This window comes from Frieseomelitta varia, unplaced genomic scaffold (genome assembly GCF_011392965.1).
Source record: "Frieseomelitta varia isolate USP_RPSP 00005682 unplaced genomic scaffold, Fvar_1.2 scaffold_135, whole genome shotgun sequence".
Classification (NCBI taxonomy): domain Eukaryota; kingdom Metazoa; phylum Arthropoda; class Insecta; order Hymenoptera; family Apidae; genus Frieseomelitta; species Frieseomelitta varia.
In genome coordinates, this window is record NW_025109028.1 from 981,187 (window position 1) to 1,001,762 (window position 20,576).

General features: G+C 25.2%; 2 protein-coding genes across 7 annotated transcripts; one reads left to right on the plus strand and one right to left on the minus strand.

The window, feature by feature from the left end:
* Positions 1–1,641: 1,641 nt before the first annotated feature.
* LOC122530734 (DNA-directed RNA polymerase, mitochondrial) lies at positions 1,642–9,032 on the plus strand. 5 transcript variants are annotated; one of them, XM_043658007.1, is made up of 19 exons: positions 1,913–2,008; positions 2,084–2,307; positions 3,231–3,344; positions 3,419–3,621; positions 3,922–4,094; positions 4,197–4,552; positions 4,638–4,984; positions 5,099–5,368; positions 5,478–5,825; positions 5,958–6,128; positions 6,308–6,433; positions 6,521–6,721; positions 6,890–7,165; positions 7,385–7,630; positions 7,708–7,867; positions 7,988–8,231; positions 8,395–8,566; positions 8,655–8,746; positions 8,866–9,032. In XM_043658007.1, the coding sequence occupies exons 2-19, from the start codon at positions 2,304–2,306 to the stop codon at positions 8,984–8,986; spliced, it is 3,624 nt and encodes a 1,207-aa protein (XP_043513942.1). In that variant the 5' UTR covers positions 1,913–2,008; positions 2,084–2,303; the 3' UTR covers positions 8,987–9,032. The 5 variants fall into 5 exon arrangements, with proteins under 5 accessions (XP_043513951.1, XP_043513950.1, XP_043513925.1 ...); XM_043657990.1 differs by lacking the exon at positions 2,084–2,307 and having other exon boundaries at positions 1,648–2,008; XM_043657999.1 differs by lacking the exons at positions 2,084–2,307; positions 3,231–3,344 and having other exon boundaries at positions 1,648–2,008.
* Positions 9,033–9,296: 264 nt separating this feature from the next.
* LOC122530600 (serine-protein kinase ATM) lies at positions 9,297–20,118 on the minus strand. Of its 2 annotated transcripts, none has more exons than XM_043657696.1 (19): positions 19,963–20,118; positions 19,614–19,757; positions 19,099–19,519; positions 18,615–18,968; positions 18,133–18,529; positions 13,733–18,030; positions 13,238–13,564; positions 12,852–13,157; positions 12,554–12,768; positions 12,143–12,483; positions 11,586–12,052; positions 11,222–11,451; positions 11,009–11,125; positions 10,608–10,763; positions 10,357–10,502; positions 10,183–10,289; positions 9,766–10,044; positions 9,403–9,639; positions 9,297–9,341 (listed from the first exon to the last, which is right to left on the minus strand). In XM_043657696.1, the coding sequence occupies exons 1-18, from the start codon at positions 20,032–20,034 to the stop codon at positions 9,461–9,463; spliced, it is 8,556 nt and encodes a 2,851-aa protein (XP_043513631.1). In that variant the 5' UTR covers positions 20,035–20,118; the 3' UTR covers positions 9,297–9,341; positions 9,403–9,460. The 2 variants fall into 2 exon arrangements, with proteins under 2 accessions (XP_043513631.1, XP_043513638.1); XM_043657703.1 differs by having other exon boundaries at positions 11,222–11,448; positions 19,963–20,083.
* Between the last annotated feature and the right edge of the window lie 458 nt (positions 20,119–20,576).

The following is a 20,576-nucleotide window of genomic DNA, read 5'->3' on the forward strand; positions in this document are numbered from 1 at the left end:
GGGGTAAGGAGTCGCTGCCATCAGCCCCACTGATGAGTCTAGGCAGCGACTCTGAGACGAAACGCACAACCTTTCCTCACCTTACCCACATCATCACTTCCTCCTACATTATCCTCGCATTATCATCGCCAATTTCAAACCCTTCATGGTGTAGCGACCTCTACTTCGAAGAATTTAGATCAACGACATCTATGTTCATTAAATTGTTCCGTCTAGATGTTTATTTAATATAAACAGTAGAATATTTAAAAATTGTTAGCAATTTTATTATCACCATGGAAATATTTACAGAAACTTATATATATACTGCAATTATCATTTTAATTATTCATTCGTTATTTAATTTTCATTATTTTATCTTCGTTATTTGATATTTAATATTAGTAATTATATAGTTGTTATATTGATAATATTTTCAATAGTATTAGCTGTTATATTGATAATATTTTTATATAAACTACTAAAATTAATTACGGAGTTATTATTTATTTGTAGTATTGTGATATTAATTTAAATTATCATAATCACTACAGGGTAGTGCCAGTAGTGAGTGCATAATTTCTCGCAAACTATAAAGAATATTAGATTCAGATTTATTTGCGAACCTAATTAATAGCATTATCATTGAAATATATGCTCGTCGAGTGCAAATTTGTGGCGTGAAAAATTAAGATTAATTATTTTCCTTATATGGTTATGGAGCGTTTAGTTCCACCGGTCTGCTACAACGCGGCGCTAGTGTTTCTTACCCCGTAAAATAGAGAAATTTTCATTTGCGAAAAAACCTAATTTAGCGAAATGAATTGTGAACTTTGGTGATTGTATTACCCTAATTAGACTCTTAGCTTTCTTTTCATACCCCATTTGATCCAAAAAAATGCAGAAATAAATATTTTTATAAATAATTAGTACCACTGAGTTACCACTAGATGGCGCCACCATGTCTATTTTGTGATTGTTCACACAATTATGAAAAAAACCTAATTAAGAGGAATAATTTGTGAACTTTTTTATATGCTTCCTTAAAATTAGGCTCGCCGCTTTCTTTCTATGTGTGTTTTGTTCTAGAAAAACGTCTGTGTAAAAAGTTGAATTTTTTTTTCAATAGATCGAGAGATGTTTTTGTCGCACACTATTGCTTTCCTTGTCTAGCGTCATTAGACGCTAGACAAGGACAGCTATATTCACGCGGTAAACAAAGAGGGTACAATGTGCGACAAGGATAGCAATATAAATTAGTTTCACCGTTTTACCACTACGTGACGCTACCATTTCAGTGCCTGTAGCGACCGCTACCTCCGCGCAATACGAAACAACGTCACGTACATCCGCTAAAATCTTCCGTCGCAAGGTGCGTTTCCAATGAAGTAGCCAGCAACATCTTTTTTAGAGTAAAAATAAAAAACCCAGGAAAGAGATTTGTAAGAAATTTGTAAATGCAATTGTGATAAGAAATCAAAGATAAAAATATATAAAACTGTTAAAAGAATTACGTGTATAATTTTTTGTGAACGTGTGGTGGAATTCTGCTTTACCTACTCCTACATGCCTGTACCTACTTCGACTTCATTATCATCATCTTCATCATTATCATCTTCATCTTCATCTTCATCATCATCATCATCATCATCATCATCATACATCATTCCTAAACACATCCAACACCCGCTACAGAACGTAGAACGGTTTTACTATCTATGTACTGCATGTTTTCATGCTACGAAGTAAATATGAAACGCCGTTTTCCGTTTCGTGGGTTATGTTATTTTATCATGTATAATGGTACTTTTCTTATGCGAAATTATTGAAATTGTTGATCGTGAGATAATCGATTGTTATATAATTGGCGATTAATTTTCCGTTCATAAGATGTACAAACATTTAGCGACACGGGTTGCGGAACGTATATCCCCACATGGTGTTCTCTTTATACCGAAGCAAGTAATCGTGCAGCGGTCCATGCGTTTGTGCTCGTTCTGCAACTTTCACCACGGAAAGACGTCGAAATGTACGTCTGTTAAATACGATTAAATTTTACCATTTAATTTACAATAAGGATGCGGCTTTTTTTCTTTTTTTGTAGAATTTCTGTCACTTGTTAGCTGTGGCAAGAGTGACGAGTATACTCGTCGCGGAGAAGTGGCAATGCTTTTGTATTACGTCGAGTATACTCGTTGTCTCTTCATTTTTTGCGACGCAACGTAGGTACACACTTAAAAAACAAGGCAGCACTAACAGCAAATAGCCAACAGGTTAAAGCCTTGTATTAATTATCACATTATCACGTCAACTTACGCGTGACAATGTGTAAGATATTTACGAAATACTAAAATATTTATAAGTTACTAATATTTTGTTTATCAGTATTTATAAGTTGTAACATTAAAATATTTGAAGTACATGTGAATGCTTGCGGCTTTTCCCGCGTGATTATTTCTGCGGAGATTAAACTACTTTGCAATATCTTCGTTTTGATCTGCTTGAGACCAGATTTAACAGAACAGTTAACAGAATTTATTATTATTATTTTCATTATTATGTCGTTTCGCGCGAAAACTAATTTTCTTTTTAAACTCAGTGCTCACTGTTATTTTTTTAAAATTTTGATAAGATTCCAGAAGTCATTCTTTTGAAATGAAGCTGTTTTGTGACATTGTGAAGTATGATTTGTAAGAAAGTTGATACACAGAAAAAGTTCATACTATTTATGTATATAATAAAAAATGTAAGATTTAATCCCTGACAGTGCGAGGCAACATAAATATGAACAAAGTGAAGATCATATTGACAAGTAATTTCAAAAGTCAATTCAGTTCGATTATTTATATTCTTTAATGTAAGAATATTAATTCTGTTTGTTATATTAATTCAATTTTTTATATTCTTTCTTTATTATTAAATTATTTGTTTTTAATAGTATAGCATTATATATTAAAGAAATATATGCAAGTAAGAATTATATATTATATATAATGTTCTAGGGTTTAATAGCAATACTTTATTAATATATTCTATGGGTAAGAATAAGCAAAAATTGTTATATAAACATAAGGTTTTCATAAGATTATATTAAAAATACAAAATTCATTTGAATTTAATGAATATTTGAAATAGTATATTTCCTTCTAAACACCATTTAATATTTAATTTACATATCTACTAAATATATTTAACTATCATATAAAATATAAACAATCAATTTTATATTTTACGAATATAATTCATTCTAGCTATAAAACATCATCAACTTCGTACTTATAATACGACAGTAAATATATTAGATCATTCACCAATAAAAAAAAAAGTCAAGCAAAAAACAAAAAAATATGCTGAGTTATTAGCAGGTAAAATTTATATCTTTATAAGTATGTTTCAAACTACGTTCAAACCTTTTCAATATTACGTTTTTCTATTACAGTAACAAACAATACAACAAGTAATAAGAGGACCAAAGTTCAAAAATTAGCAGCATCTAATCTCTCTGTATTAGTTGATGATTCTGATGTTTCCGCAAACAAGCTATGCGACAATAAAAACTTTATTATTGATCAACAATTGAATTCAAATTATATAAATGAGAACTGTCATAATCTTTGTGATACTGAAATTTATTTAAATATTGTTAGTTGCACTAATTTATTTCTTATTGATTCAAATTATGCTTAACTATTTAAAAATTGTAATATATAGAAATTTGAATATCGATAAAAATGAATTGAAATGATTTGACAAAATATTTTATTCATAAATAATAATTTATTTCAAATATATTAATAAAATCAAATATATTAATTTAGTAGTTATAATATCAAATTTTGTTATAAAAATTGGGTTTTTAAAAGATCTTATTATTTAAATATTATAAATATTATTTAAATATTAACAAAATTATACATTTCTTATTTTATAATTCATTGACAGGAAAACGATGTAAATATAGTTAATGAAAAAGGAATGAAAGATTGCAAAAAATTTCATGACAAAAGGGAAGACTTTAATAACTTGAATATTAATAATGAAATTAAAAATAACATTCTTCAAAGAAATTCTTCACTTCATTCTGCTGAAAAAACCAAAGTGAAGAAACATCAGGAGTTTGTATATGTTTTTTATAACATTATTATAATATTATAATAATGTTAATATTATTATGATCTATGGTGTGTATACATTTTGTATAAACAAAATTTTTTTAGATACGATACACAACTACAAAAAAAGAACTTGCATCAAATTAAAAATAAATATGAAGCACAAAAGTATGTTGAAAGTTTATTGTCATATATGGATGTTTATTTATTTTGTGGATTGTTAAATAGAGCAAATAAAATCTTAGTATTGTATAGGAAAAATTCTCAAAAATATTTGCAGAATGATGAAAGTATTAAACTTTATAATATGCTTTTGGGAGCATATGCTTCTAAAAGAAAAGTAGGAAAAGTTTTAGAATTGTATGATACGATAAAAAAAGATTCCTTAACACCAACATCCCAAACATATGCATATATATTTGATGCTTTAGGAAGAGAAACTTTAAATAATAAACAAATTGGTAATATTTTATGTTATATAAATTTTTAATTTGCTTTCCCATTTAGTATAAAAAAATATGTTCTAATAATGTATTTTATTTATAGAATTATTAAAGAAATTAAATATTGAAATGAATGATTACAATGTATCTTTCAATGATATCTTTAACAAATCATATTTTACAACTGATCAAGAAAAGAATATATTAAAAGTAATCAAGATATTAATGCCAGACTTTAAGTTATTACATTCTACATTAGATAAAAATTATAAATGTCAAATTTTAAAAAATAATCTAACGGAAAATAATTATGAAAATCCAGTGGAAGGACTACTAACAATGGAAGAACTGAAACAATGTTTTAAAATCCAACTTGAGACTGAATTAGCATTTGAAGTAGAGATACCAAGTATTAAACTATGCGATAAAAATATAAAAACTACTAGTTCTGTAAGATTATATAATATTTTATTATTTAATAGTTCAAATTATTAATTTGTATAATTAAAGATTACATTCAGAGATTACAAATTTAATATAGTATTAATTATTTCCTTATATCAGGAAGAAAAAATTGCAGAAATAGAAAAATACTGGAAAAATGCAGCGTCAGCAGCATTTGAAAGGAATTTAAAGTGTTTAAAGCAAAAGGAATGTCAATATCATAATGTTTCAATGGTTTTATATCCATTTTTGGAAGTTCTGGATAAAAAATTCTACATAGATGCTATGTTGCGCGAAATCAAACAATTAGCTAAAGGATCAGAAAACTTTAGTGCGCCTGTTAAATTATTAAATATTAAATTAGGGAAACATATTTATAGGAGATATGAGGTATGATATTACTTATATAAATTATATTTATATATTTGTTAACAAAATATTTATATGCTTTATCATTTTAATTGCTATATATGTTTAAATTTATAATTTTAATTTATAGATTGAAAGAAAGAAGAAATCTGGTGTGTTAAATAAGATAATTAGTATTTATTCGAAATACCTTGAGTGGTACTTACATCCTGAAAAAATGACACATTTAAATAATATGAATCATCGTATCATATTGCAATATTTTGAACGTGAAGAAGCAAAGTATAGTGTACCTTCAAATTTTATCTGTTTGAATTGGCCTATGGATGTAATTGTCAATATTGGCAAATTTTTGTATAATATTATCTTGAATGATATCATGCTTCAACCTGAGATTTTGAAAGGACAAGATTTAAAATATTCTATTCCTGCATTTTATACATTGTTCAGGAACAAAGAAATTTGTTTATCAGAAGAGGTTTGTGTGAAACATTAAATATTTTATAGTACTCAATCTTTGTAGCCTAGTTTTATTGAAAAAAATCATTAAACTTATTAATATGTAGTAGTCTCTGAGAGGAAAATTTATTAAATTATTTTTATGTTACAGATTAAACCTCATCCTTTAGTAATAAAATTATATAAAACAACACATTTAGAAACATTAATATTTGATACACTTTTTTTCCCTTCTTATGGCCCACCAAATCCATGGATTTCAATATATTCAGGAGGATATCTTATAACAAAAACTGATTTTATGAGAGTTGGAGTTGATTCTGTAAGCTTGTAATTTTAATTTATTTTTTAAGTTTACATACAAATTATTTAATAATATGATATAAGTTTTAAATATATAATTCTAATCAAACTAATCAATCTAAACAATCTGAAGTATATACATTTAAAAGCACATTTGTTCAATATAAGAGGATGTATAATGCTTATATTTTTATTTAGAATAATTTATGCCATCAACTTAAAATTACGGACTCAGAACAATTATTTCCTATATTTGATTCATTGAATCAGCTTAGTTCTATACCATGGAAAATTAATACTGCCATACTTGATATTGTAATTAAGGTAATTCTGATATTGAAATATGTTTCTCACTGATAATAAATATGAATTAGTACTATTATAAATCATTTCTACTTATATATCTATTAGATTTTTCAAGATGGTGGTTCTGCAGAATTAAAAGTTCCTCAATCAATTTCGGTATTATCTCCACCAAATCCCATAAGTAACAATGCTACTGTCGAAGAGAAACAAAGAGCAGCATTAGCGAAAGCTCAATATATTCAAAAGAAAGCCGATATGTATTCTCTATGGTGCGACACTCTTTATAAGTTATCCATTGCCAATCATGTATGTATTTAATTTTTCAGATAATATTAATTTTTTATTAATAAGTAAATTGTTGTTAAGATAATTTAACAGTAGAAAATTTAAAAATTCGTTTAGTCTTGTAATTATATGCTTAATTCTATATATTTATACCATTTTGTATAGTAAGATTTCTTTATCTTTTTAAAGTATAGGAATAAAATATTTTGGCTGCCACATAATTTGGATTTTAGAGGAAGAGTCTATCCAGTACCTCCACATTTAAATCATTTGTCATCTGATTTGGGTCGTTCTTTACTTTTATTTGCGAAAGGAAAACCTTTAGGTCCAAATGGATTGGATTGGTTAAAGTTACATGTTATTAGTTTAACCAATTTTAAGAAAGGAGATAATGTTAAAGAACGTCTTAAATATGCAAATGAAAATATGGATAATATAATCGATAGTGCTACAAAACCATTGACAGTAAGTCTTTATTTCAAATAACAAATTTTATTTCGTTATTTTTTATTTTAATTTATTAAAAAAAAAAAAAGTAATTTATATAATAATTACGTCCTTTTATAACAATTACATAACTTTATTCCTTTACGAGATAAATATCTTGTATATGTTTGTATTACATAAATATATACAGAATATTCAAAATAATTTTTAATAGAACTGAATATTTATATTGTAAAGGGTAAAATGTGGTGGAAACAATCAGAGGAACCTTGGCAAACTTTAGCTGCATGTATGGAAATAGCAAATGCATTGAAAGCACCAAACATAGAAGAGTATATATCTACGTTTCCAGTTCATCAAGACGGAAGTTGTAATGGACTTCAACATTATGCAGCACTTGGTAAAGATCAGATTGGTGCGGAAAGTGTTAATCTATATCCATTTGATATTCCAAAAGATGTATATTCCGAAGTTGTGTCCGTTGTAGGTTTACTATTACACAAGTTTTTCAGTTGCAGTTTACTAGATAAATATTTTCATAGAAAATATATTCATTTCAGGTTGAAGCGCAACGACAAATCGACGCAAAAAATAATATTATAATTGCACAAATGTTAGAAGGATTTATAAAAAGGAAAGTTATAAAGCAAACTGTGATGACGACAGTATATGGTGTAACAAAATATGGTGCAAAACATCAAATAGCAAAACAGTTAAGAGGTAAAAATTTCATTTTATTCTTTATATAGGACGTTTAAATAAAGAGGGAAAAATTTAGGAATGCTGCTACAAACTAAAAAAAAACGAAAATGTATTTTAGTGTTTATATTTTTTGTATAGATATAGAAAACTTTCCAAAGGAATATATTTGGCAGGCTAGTATTTATTTGACTGAAAATACATTTCACAGTTTAAGAAAAATGTTTAAAAGTGCAAGAGAAATTCAAGATTGGTTCACACAGTGTGCTCAAATTATTTCTTCTACTTTTCGTCAAAATGTGGAATGGATTACTCCGTTAGGTCTTCCTGTTGTACAACCCTATACAAAACAAAAGTTTCCAAAAAATCGTGTTAAAAGCAACGAGTTAGTAAAAGTATATAATTTTACAAATACATATATCAAATTAATTTTATTTTTTATTACTTAATATATATACAATATTATATAATAAAACATATTATATATTATTCGAAAATAAAATTTTTAAAAATATTAATATCAATATTAATGCAATTGATATTTATAGGAAACCTGATACAATGAAACAGCGAAATGCATTTGCACCAAACTTTATACATTCTTTGGATTCCACTCACATGATGCTTACTGGGCTAAATTGTTACAGAAATAATGTTACTTTTGTCTCAGTGCATGATTGTTTTTGGACTCATCCTTGTACTGTAGATGTTATGAACAAAGTAAATAGACATACAAAATGTAATAACTAAACTTCAATTTTTAAATGTTTTTCACATTTTCTCATACATACATAATCATTTTTTATAGATATGCAGAGAACAATTTGTTGCGCTTCATTCTGAACCTATTCTGGAAGATTTAGCTCAATTTTTTGTAACTCGATATTTATCAGCTAACAAGTAAGTAATATTTTAGTACCATTGCATGTAAATTAATATATTGACAGTATTACATTTAAATTACATTAAATTTTTATAATTGATAAAATGTATATTTCAATTTGAGTATATGTTCTCAGGATACAAGAATATGATGCTAAATTTAACTTGGAAGAAGTACATAATTGTTTTATTAATGTACCATCAAAAGGTACTTTCGACATTAATAAAGTTTTGTCGTCTGTATACTTTTTTAGTTAAATTTTTACGAATCTTAGACTATCTTATGTACATTAATAATAAAAATAAATTATTAAAATATAGTAGAATTTTTGTATTCCTTTCTTTCTGTGTATATGATGTATAATTTTCTTATTGTATTTTAATATTTATATAAAATAGTTCTTTATTAATTCCAAATAATACATTATGGCATTATTGAAGACTAAAGTTAAAGACTAAACCTATTAAAATAATGATATAATTTAATTTTCTTTTATGTACGTTATACTATGTGTTCTATATATGTATATAATTTATATAAAATTAAAAATGAATTAAAAATATGAAAGATGTTTATAATTTATCTTGCTCTTAAAATAGTTATTAATAATAAATAATAATTAATTTTAATAATAAATTAATAATAAATAATATTATTAATAATAAATAATAATTAATTTCTAATTTTATATCACATTTCAAAAATTTTTTTTTTAATTATAAAATATAAGATTATAGATATGGTTGCCATCCACAATATAAACGACAAAGATTAATAGGATCATGAGCTTCTTGTATGAGTCTTTCAACTTGACCAGATACACTAGATGCTAATCCTTCTTCAGTACCTTGTAGTTTCTGTTCTATTCTTAAAAGAGCTCTTTCTGCTGTTTTATTAATTGCTCTAACACCTAATGATAAATATTTTTTAAATATTTTCGTAATACTAAAATAAGTATTATATATTATATTTAATATAGTATTAAATATAATAACAATGAATATAATTAATATATAAAAACATAAATTATATTTACACTGATTATTTTCAACTAATCTTGATGATGTTCCACTCTGTATGTCATGTGCTTTAGCAGGAGTTATAGTCCATTTAAATAATGGATCATATATAAGAACTTGAAGCAGTGTTATGATTATTTGTCTTTGATCGCGTAACACGGTTAATGTTTTTTCACAACAATGTCTCATTGTTCCTTCTACACCAGATACACCCATTCCTACTTCAATATTTCGTGTAAGTCGAAACGGAATGGTTTCAGGAATTGGTAATACCTTTCCCTGTTCAAATGCTATACCTGACATAAAAGTATTAAAGTATTTGTTAATCATATTATGAATAACAGTACTAAAAATATAATATTAAATATTTAGTAGTATTAATATTTATGTAATAGTAAATACTAATATAATGTTTATATTATTATCTTATTTACCAAAATCAATATGAATTACTTCAGCAGTTGTTTGGTCAATTAAGATATTACTTAAATGTCTATCTCCTAATCCTAAAATATATCCTGCCATGGATGTTGTTGCTATACTGTAAGTGATATAATTTAATATATATATATATAATTAAAGTAATTATTATATAAGAATATTACTACCTGCGTGTATATGCTAATCTACGTTCAAACCATGTTTCAGGTGATAAATATTTTTCAGAAAAAAAATGATGCATCACTGGATGCATATGTGCGCAGCAATCCATAAATACTTTCAACTTCATATCAGTTGATGATTTTACCACTGCCTAGAAATAAAATTTCTAAGTTGTAAGTATATATTTATTGTAAATTATACAAATCAAAATAAGAACAATACATAAATCATGAAATTGAGTCTTATTTAAACTTACTGCTAGTTTTTCTTTACAGTTATTTGCTGTATAATCCTTTGGATAATATTTCTTACAAAGTCCTGGAAAAGTATTTGAACCTATCAATATAGTTATAATAGGCATCGTATTATTACACCATTCAAGTATTCCTGATCTCTGTGTTAATGGCACAACCTAAAATCGTACATATAAGACAAATGTTTAATATGGCCAAAATAATTTATATTAATGATTATTTATTTAAATGATTAATTTCATTTAATAAAAATTAATTTAATGATGAAAAATGTTTAATGATATATTAATTTATTAATTCTTTCATTGTCAGCGGGTCAATATATCAGCTTTAGATGTTTATACAAAAATTGTCACAATTGGCTCCGTTTGTTTATGTTCGGACTAAATGAAGTTATTATTACCTTGTAGGTTCTAATCGTTAATTTTCTACGTTTAGTTTCTTTATAAGATTTTAACAGTGTATTCATTACATTAAAAACTTGTTGCATTACAGCATCTTGTCGTAAATCATCTTTTCCCTAAAAATATATTTAAATAATTAAAAGTTTAATATTTGATATTATAAAAAATGAATAAATATTTTTTAATATTATATAATATACTTAATAATATACCTTTATTAACTGATATCTATGTATGCCATCTGTACCAATACAAGTTAATTTTTTTGGAGTATTTATACCTCCAACAGTTTCATATGATTCTGTATATTTAGCAATACCAATAACATTGTTGTAATTTCTAAGCGGCCGTACATCAATTGTTAATGTTAGTACAAATATGTTTTCAAAATTTTTAATTTTTAAAATGTTTTGATTTTTTGGTATTTTGATCGTACAACCTGCTAAAAATAATTCTGTCAGTTTAGGACTAATCTGTTTATATGTATTGATGTACAATGTATAAGGGGTTCGTTTTATATAGTATATTAATATAAAACTATGTTTTTGGTAAACGTAACATAATGTATCTACTTACATTTGCTTGAAGTAGTTGCAAGATTGGCTAACATAACTAAAGCATGTGATAATTTTTCCATTTCTTGTATAATTGAAATTATATTTGATTCTGTTAATTCTTGCAACAATTTTTGTGCACCAAGAACTCTTGGTTCTAGTATTCTATTTTTTTTAACTGTATTATACTCATAATCACCATGTAAATTTTTTAACGCCAATAATACTGGTAACGTATGATGTGGATGTTCTAAAGCACAACGTTGCATAATTTTATATATTTTTTCAGAAAATTCGTTGAAATTATCATTCATATGCGCAGCTAATTGTGGCACAAGTGGAATAAACTTGAAAGATGGTATTCTGTTAAGATTTTCTTGTAATAAATCATTAATTTCTTTTTGATATATATTATCTAACCAAAGTGCAATTATTCTAAATATCAGCAAATTATAGTTTTCGCTTTGCTGTAGTACTATTAAATAATACCTGCACAAAATAAGTAAAATATAAAAATGTTAAATTAATATTAATTAACAATATTTATATATTAAAAAACTGTAAAAACATAAAACTTACTTTAATGCCAAAATCAAATAGTTATCTCTTTCTTTTTGTATATGTTCCAGCTCTGCAACATCATTTGTATTTTGTCTTTGATTTAAGATCATTGCACTTCTAATATATTTATCCTCGTTAATTGAAGGTACATTAATTCCTTTACCAGAGTAAGTAACACATTCTTTTAGATGTTCAAATTGAGGAGAATTTATATATGAACTAATTTGTTGAAATTGATTATCAGCAAAACGAGCTAAAGCTACTTGTGTATCATGTAAATCTTTAATAGTCTCAGTATCTTGTGTATTAATTAATGTGTTTATTTCTATAGATTTCAAATAATAATTTTGTATTATAATCTGGAAGATAACAAATAGTAAAATATCAAAAATTTTGTAATTTAATTTACATTTACTACATGATACACACCTGGGGATTTTCTGATTTTGTTTCAGCCATCCAATCTCCATAAACTCTTAATATCTGCGCTCGTAAGCTTGCATCTAAAGATTTCTTTTGCATCAAGTTACGTAAAAGGAATCGTCCAATATCTAAATCTTTTGTGAGTCGTGCTAATAGAGATTCTTGATAAAGTAATTGATCTTGAATTTTCGATGGTATATCCTTTTGCTTTGTTAAGATGGCTTTATAAAAAGTATAAAGAAAAAACATATATTTTGCAACTGAATATTTAATATAATATTATAACAATCTTTGTTATACGTACCTAATGAACGTGTAGCACAATGCAAATTATCTTTATCTGCTGCTATTTTTGATATTTGTAAATATGTATTAAAAAGTGCACTCTTAATATCTTCATTATTAGTTAAAGTATTATTTATTTGAAACATAACAGTTCTTTGAGTTAAAATGGGTTCAATATATTCAAATTCATTAAAATTTACAACATCCTGCTGTTGCCACTTGTATAAAAGTTTGTCATATTCATCTTGCTTAGCAAAGTTTAACTCCTCAATTTCATTAATTAATTGTAAGTGCATTAACTTTTCATATATAGTTTTGCTACTTTCTAAAATAATCAAATTTTTAATTTAAATATTGAAAAATTTTGTTTTAAACATTGAGAACTTTAACAATTCTAATTCTTACCTAGACTAATATTTCTAAGGGCTTTAATAATACTTGTGCGAGCATTTTGAATTGCATCCTGAATACCTGTTTTATTACCTTCATGAAAATATTTTAATGCTTGATAATGATAAAAATGATAATCATGTTCAGTTATTTCTAATTTTAAATTGCAGTTACTTTGTGTGTATAAAGACTGGTTTGTCTCACAAATATTCCAATTACTAAGTCGCCAAGCACATTCATATTGAATATCTTCATCTATTTTTGCACCATTATTTGACATAGTAGATATAAAATTGCTAAGCAAATACTGAAGACCAGATTGGTATAATCCATTTGCCATTTCTAAAATATATAACGCACTACATATAATTTGAAGTTATAATGAAAATATCATTTTAATTTTATTTAAACCTTATTATTATAGACATTGTTTATATTTTGAAATAATAAATTGTTAAATGATGTAAATTTTATAACGTTGTGCTAAAATTGAAATTTTGTATTACATACCTTTAATTACTGTCATATTTCCAGAAGAAAGTTCAACATCTTGTGCAAGCATTACTTTATCCCATTTGTTTGTGTGTACATAATGCCGAATACGACTAGAATGATCTTGTAAATGTGAAGAACCAGTACCATCAATTGCATCAAAATCACCTATTTTGGCGTAAGAATCTCTAAGTATATTCTGTATCACTTTTCCTTCTTCGGGTGATATTTCATAGACATAATCAATTTTTGAAGTTTGAAATTTGTTGTAATCATTTAAGATAGTTTCACAGGACATTTCTGCATATAATATTGCAGTAAAAAATGCTGAACAATATTTGGCAGCTTTTGCAATATATATATAATTCAATTTTAAAACATTATTTGAAACTTGCATTCTAATATAATTAACAATATTTAACATACAACGTACAATACGATGATCACAATATGTAAATTTTTGTGAAGAAATGCTTGTTTCTAAATTGTTTGTAAAATTAAAATGATATTCAAAAATTTTATTAATACATAAACATATACTACTCATAAAATGTTTATCTATATAAAGTATTAAAAAAATAATTCTTGGTAAGATTATTTCACAAAACTCAGTACTTAATGTACAAATAGGAATCAAATTTTCAGAATAAAATCCTGTAAAACACTTTAAAACACTACATGTTAATTCTACAATCCAAGTAGTATATGATCCATCAGACTGAATCGTCCAAATAATATTATCTGGAGTTATAATATCATAAACTTTTGTGTAGTTTACACCAATGTTACTCATTTTTGAATGTTTGTTATTTATAAATGGCTGAATATAACATAGAGGTAATATTGACTGTGATTCGTTTAAAACAGTTTTTAGATGTTCCATATATTTAGTATTTAACAGCTTTTGTCCCCAAGAAGACGAAAATATAACATGCAATATATCAGCACTAATTTTTCGAAACTCAATATCACTTTGAAATAAAAATTGTACCATTATTGTTATTATTTTATATGATAGTATTTCTATTAAGTCAGAAGATTCTTTAACGTGACTTTTCTCAAAGTATATCATTGATGTCAAATCAGTTGGTCCTAATTCGCCTAAACATTTCACAGCTTCAATTGAAACATTTATATCAGAAGATGCTGTCAATTTTATAAGTTTATATATCAACTGATGCAATATGCTCAAAGTACAATCTTCAGAGAATCCGTGAAATGTTTCAAGTTTATCATATAATTCTCGTAATTCTTCTTTTCTTGTAGACAATTGTATTTGTAAATGAGTAATATCTTCTATACTATAATGTATATCCCTATCAGCAACTGTACATAAAAAATGTTGTATTTCTTGTTCTAAACTATAAATTTTGTTTGCTTTATATTTCAAATCATTATGAACTTTTCGTATTTCTAGAAATATAGGTACGTTTGGAAATGAATTCAATTTCTCTATTGCATCACATAATATTTCTTTTTGATCAATTATTAAGAACTTTAGTATTTCTAAAGTTATCGGCATCTTTTCTGTTTGTGCTATGGGAGTTAAAGTCATGACGGTAAAATTCAAAATTTCCTTGATTTGTTCACTTCTTACATGTAAAATATGTGTTACAAATTCGTAAAAATATTTACATGCTAATTTACGAAGAATACTATCATGTAATTTAATTATATGAAGTAAATTGTAACCAACATCTTTTATGATATACATAGACAGTGTATTGAAATATTCTTGTTTCAACTCTTTAATAATTAATGTACAAAAAAATAAGTACTGATGAAAAGCTTTTATCTTATGTTCCTCGAATTCTCTTTTATAGACGTTATTAATTAAATGTAATAATATTTTTTGTAATATACTTGGATAATTACACACCAAAACATATTGTATAGAATTCTTTTGTATTAAAAAGTTTTCTTCCATGTACTTTAAACAAGTAATTATTATTTCTTTCTTAAAATGAGGAGGATCTGATATTGCAAATGATATTCTTTCTCCTAATATTTCTTCAAGATAATCTTCGTCATGTAATCTTTCAATAAGAAATATCAATATTTTTTCAAATTTATCTCTAAATAAATTAGAAAACTTCTTTGTTCTAGCAAATTCATTTTCATTTGATATTAATTTTTTAAACACTTTACATGCCAATTCCTCTGATACATTTTCATTATTCCCACTAATACAGTATAGTAACCATGATAAAATTTGTGGAAAAATATTTTCAATGGTTTCTTCAAATGATAAGTTAATAGAATTGCAAAAGGAAACAACATTAGAAATTTCTAAATTTTGAAATTTAATCAATGCTATTATGTTACTATGTGTTTTATAAAATTGTTCTTCTGATTTACATCGTGTTAAATTCCATGGAAATAAGTGTAATGAATATTTTGAATTAAACCAGTATGTCATTAAATAACTTAAATTTTCGTCCATGATGTCCAAATAATTCATTTGATTTGACATAATGTCTATTGATCTTGAAATTATTTGACTCTCTACTTTTTTATCAATAGTAAAGCGTAACATTGTTAATAAAGCATGACACTGAAATGTTCCATTGGTAGATATTATGGCAGCAAGCATTAGTGAAACACTTGCTGTTATAACTTTCTTCTTGTCTATTTTTATTTTGTCATTGTTTTCATTGTTAATAATCAATTTATCTATTGACTTTTCTATTTCTGTAAATAATATCTTTTTATTTTCGAAATTAATATTCTTTGAAGAATATATTTTTTGTATACATTTAATTATTTGCACTTGAACAAGAAATGAAGGACTGTTAAGAGATGATAAAATTCCTTCAATTATTGGCATTTGATTTAAAGTATCAGTGTAATAAAAATGAGAAGGACTGATATAAATAATTTCTGAAAGGCATTTAACAAATTCTTTATGAGCAAGAAAGCCATATCTTCTTTCAGATCGCAACTTATTAAATTGGACAATAATATTCATTAAATCATCCAACTGGTAATTGTAAACTATGGCATAATTAAAAAAATATGGAAAAATATTCAATATATAACGCATAACTGTTTCGTCCTTATAACATTTACGATACAATTTCAACAGATTTTTCAATGGCAGTTCTTCGTGATTTTGCCATAACTCTTCTTTATCATACTTTAACAAAGATTTTAAAACTGTTATAGCCATTGCAGAATCAACTGTATGTGAAAGATCATACATATCAGTTTTAAGCAAATTATTCATAAGTTTTACTTGAATTTCACTTCTCTTTTGTTCTACATTTATGCAACAAAACAATGTTAAAGCTTTTGTTGTTTGTATTCTAATTGTACCATTGTTGCAAAAGTCGCATTGGTTTTGAATGACTTCTCTATCTAAATATTTACGTCTAATTTCATTGTCTTCGATATTCATTAAATTAAATATATTTTTCAACATATCCAATGTTGTAGATGTGACAATTATTTCTGCTACATCGGCATCATATGATGTTTCATACAATATATTAAGTACTTTTGTTACGTTGAGAAGGTAAGCATACTTGCTTCTTGAATTTAATTTCTCTAATGAACTATAAGCAAAATTTATATAATTTTTCAGTGCTTGTACCAAGGACAACTCTTCTATATTTTTAGGTACCATGTTTAATTCTTTCATCATTGATATAACTTTTCCTATTATTGTAATTTTTATGATAACTATATGAAGATCGTCATTTCCACTTTCATTTTCTATAATAATATGTAAACTGTTCATTAAATAAGTTACAATATCTTCCATGAACAATACATGTTCATTTACTTTTGGTTTTTCTTCAGAATTTTTTTCCTTGCTTTCCTCAGAGAATATATTTTTTTTATATGTTAATAGTAAATAATATTGTTCAATATGTTCACAAAATGTATCAGTATTTTGTTCATTTTTTAAGCAATCACATAAGTTGTTAATATCATTCAGTTCACTGAATTTTATTTGTTTTTGATGTTTTGATTTTAATGTTATACTGATAAGTAATAAACACAGTTCATCAATTTTTATTTGTGTTGCCATTTTATGCCAAGGAATATTTAATATCCATTTTATAAGACATGACCTAACAGAATTTGTATCTATTGCTGGTGAATATACATTTGTATTAAACACTGTCATATCAGTAGGCAAAGGTAAATGTTCACATACTACTATTAATGTACGAACACTCATAATAGACCATTTAATAACATTTGTCAAATATAGTTTTAGAAGTGCATTTGGATTTGTTATTTTATTATGTATTATAAAAAGCTGTGTCAGCTTATGAGTTGATATTTCATTCTGATTTATGTTCAAAGATCTAAAATAACAAGTTAGTACTGACAGACAAACATGAAATCAACATTCTAAATAAGCGTAAAACATATAATAAATATATGATATAAATATAATAATATCATACCTTAATAGAATATCCCATATTTGATCCCAGTAAATGTTTGAATTTTCTATATCTATTATAGAATATATTTTTTCACTCACTAATAAAACAGCAGCTAATTCATATAAATTATTCATGATATTTTCTTCTTTACGAGATAGCGTAAAAAGATTTACTAAGATTTTTAAGAATGTCGGATAATCTTCTGATTTTAAACATTCAGGATGTCGTTTAAGTAATATTGTTAAAATTTGTATCATGGGCCAAGCTTCTTCTGGATTATTATCAATAAGGATATCAACTGGTCCACTTATTTTGGCAGCAATTCGTCTGCGTTTTACTGGTTGTATATAATCATATTCATTGAATAACTTTTCTTCGATAATCAAATTTGGATTCTCTATTATTTGTTTAAAAACTAGAACAATGATATATATTTTAAATTAATAATTGTTAAAATTTATTTTATATTATTTATTTTAAAAAAGATATAAATATATTACCTTCAGCTGCAAGCCAAAGAAAACTCTTTATAAGTATGTCTGCTTTTAGATCTTTTAAAATCATTAGATACATACTTTTAAGAATTATGTGCCACTTATTCCAATCATAAGAATAAGCACCATTACAGATTGTGTGTACTCCTTTAGGATGATGAATTTTTACAAAAAATAGTAGAAGCTTGTATTTCTCTGTAGAACCTTTTAAGCTGATTATATTTGGTAAAATATTTTCACTAAAATGACACAATGTAATTCTATATTCTATTGCAATTTGTTGACATATTATATTTGTAAGTTTATAACCAGATTCAGCTAAAATTTCTTCATTTAATTTTACATCAAGTAAAATACTTTCTAAAATTAGAAAAAATTATAACATACTTTATTAATGATTCTTGATTAATAATTTATAAATATAAATTAGATAAATTAGACATTTGTAATTAAATTTTAATTAAAAAGTTTACTTTAAAAGTTTACCTACCTAAAAACAATAGTATTTCTTCTACATTTAAAGATAAATTCGAATACAAACAACCATACTCAATAATCATTTGCAAAGCATTCAAAACAGCTCTTTTACTTGTGAGAGAAGACATACGTTTATATAAATTTATACATATTTTTAACAGTTCTTCCCAATGCTTAGGTATCATATTCACCTGATATATTCTAAATGGAAGTATGTAAGAAATTAGCATATTTATATAAATATCATGGTAATGTTCAAATATATTTGTTCCTAGAATTTGCAAAACTAAAGGCATTATATCTTTGCATTTTAATAGTGGCACTTTATAACAATTTGCATATTGGAACGTTTTTTGTATAAGTATGCATGTTTTATTTCGTTCATTTACTATTGTTTTATTACAAGTATCTTTATTAGCAAGTCTATCTGTTTCCTTGAATAAGAATAAAAACAGTTATAATATTCTGCAAAATTATTCTTAATAGATTTTATTTTGATTATGTTTTATATGATGAACATATACTTACGTTTAATAATATCCTATGAACAATATGTATTATGTACGACCAATCTATTATACTTTCTTTTCTTTCATTTCTCTCAGTATTTTTACAAATTTCTAGTATTGCTTCTTCATTGTCGTATAATTCTAATAAATCTACAACGCATTTCTAAAATAGTAATTGTAATTTATAGAGATAATACTACCCTTCTCACGATAAGACATCGTTAAATAATATTTAAAGCACTAATATTTAATTAATGTTAATTAATGTAATTTTTCTTGATCACAAAATTGATAAAATTCAAAATTCAATAATATAAGAAATATATCATACATAACATATAATAAAAGTTTTTTATACGTATACATACCCTTTTATCTGTGATTTTTTTACTATCTGCATTTTTTAATATTGTTTGTATTCTTTCCAAATATCTTGACATTTTAATAAAAATCCTTTATACGTATTTTCTTTTGTTACATTACATACTCCTGAAAAGAAAATTCATTGAGTATAGACATATGTTTATATAGGAATTTATGTACATACATGCCAAACACACACACACACACACACACACAATAATTAATAGTATTATCAACACGATATTAATGATTAAAAAAGATTTAAACTAAAAACTGTTTTTTCATTGTCAAATAATCAAATCTACAAAACTAGTAACTCGTTTGGCAAACTTTTTATAGCGAAAATACTAGAAAAACTTTTATCGAATAATTTATTAAATTTACACAAACATACATCTATAGCTGTAAATATTCGAAGCATAATATTTTGGAAAATATACTTTTACTTTCAAATTGTACATGAACGATACAAAATAATTCAGTTAGAATTGTATCATATTTTCATTCAGAATCAAAAAATTGTATAATTTAATGAAAAATAATATTAAATTTAAATATAATAAATGTCATTGACATCATTTTTACGTAACTTTTAAAAACTATTAAATACGTAATACTA

Excerpts from the sequence above, each read along its gene's own strand:
- LOC122530600 (XM_043657696.1), bottom strand. The coding sequence starts at position 20,034 with ATGTCAAGATATTTGGAAAGAATACAAACAATATTAAAAAATGCAGAT. Across the intron at positions 10,503-10,607 it reads ACTGTAAAGAAAAACTAGCA|GCAGTGGTAAAATCATCAAC; the intron begins GTAAGTTTAAAT and ends TTTTATTTCTAG. Across the intron at positions 9,640-9,765 it reads ATTAGTTGAAAATAATCAGT|GTGTTAGAGCAATTAATAAA; the intron begins GTAAATATAATT and ends ATTTATCATTAG.
- LOC122530734 (XM_043657990.1), top strand. The coding sequence starts at position 1,870 with ATGTACAAACATTTAGCGACACGGGTTGCGGAACGTATATCCCCACAT. Across the intron at positions 3,345-3,418 it reads ATATGCTGAGTTATTAGCAG|TAACAAACAATACAACAAGT; the intron begins GTAAAATTTATA and ends TTTCTATTACAG. Across the intron at positions 6,129-6,307 it reads TGAGAGTTGGAGTTGATTCT|AATAATTTATGCCATCAACT; the intron begins GTAAGCTTGTAA and ends ATTTTTATTTAG.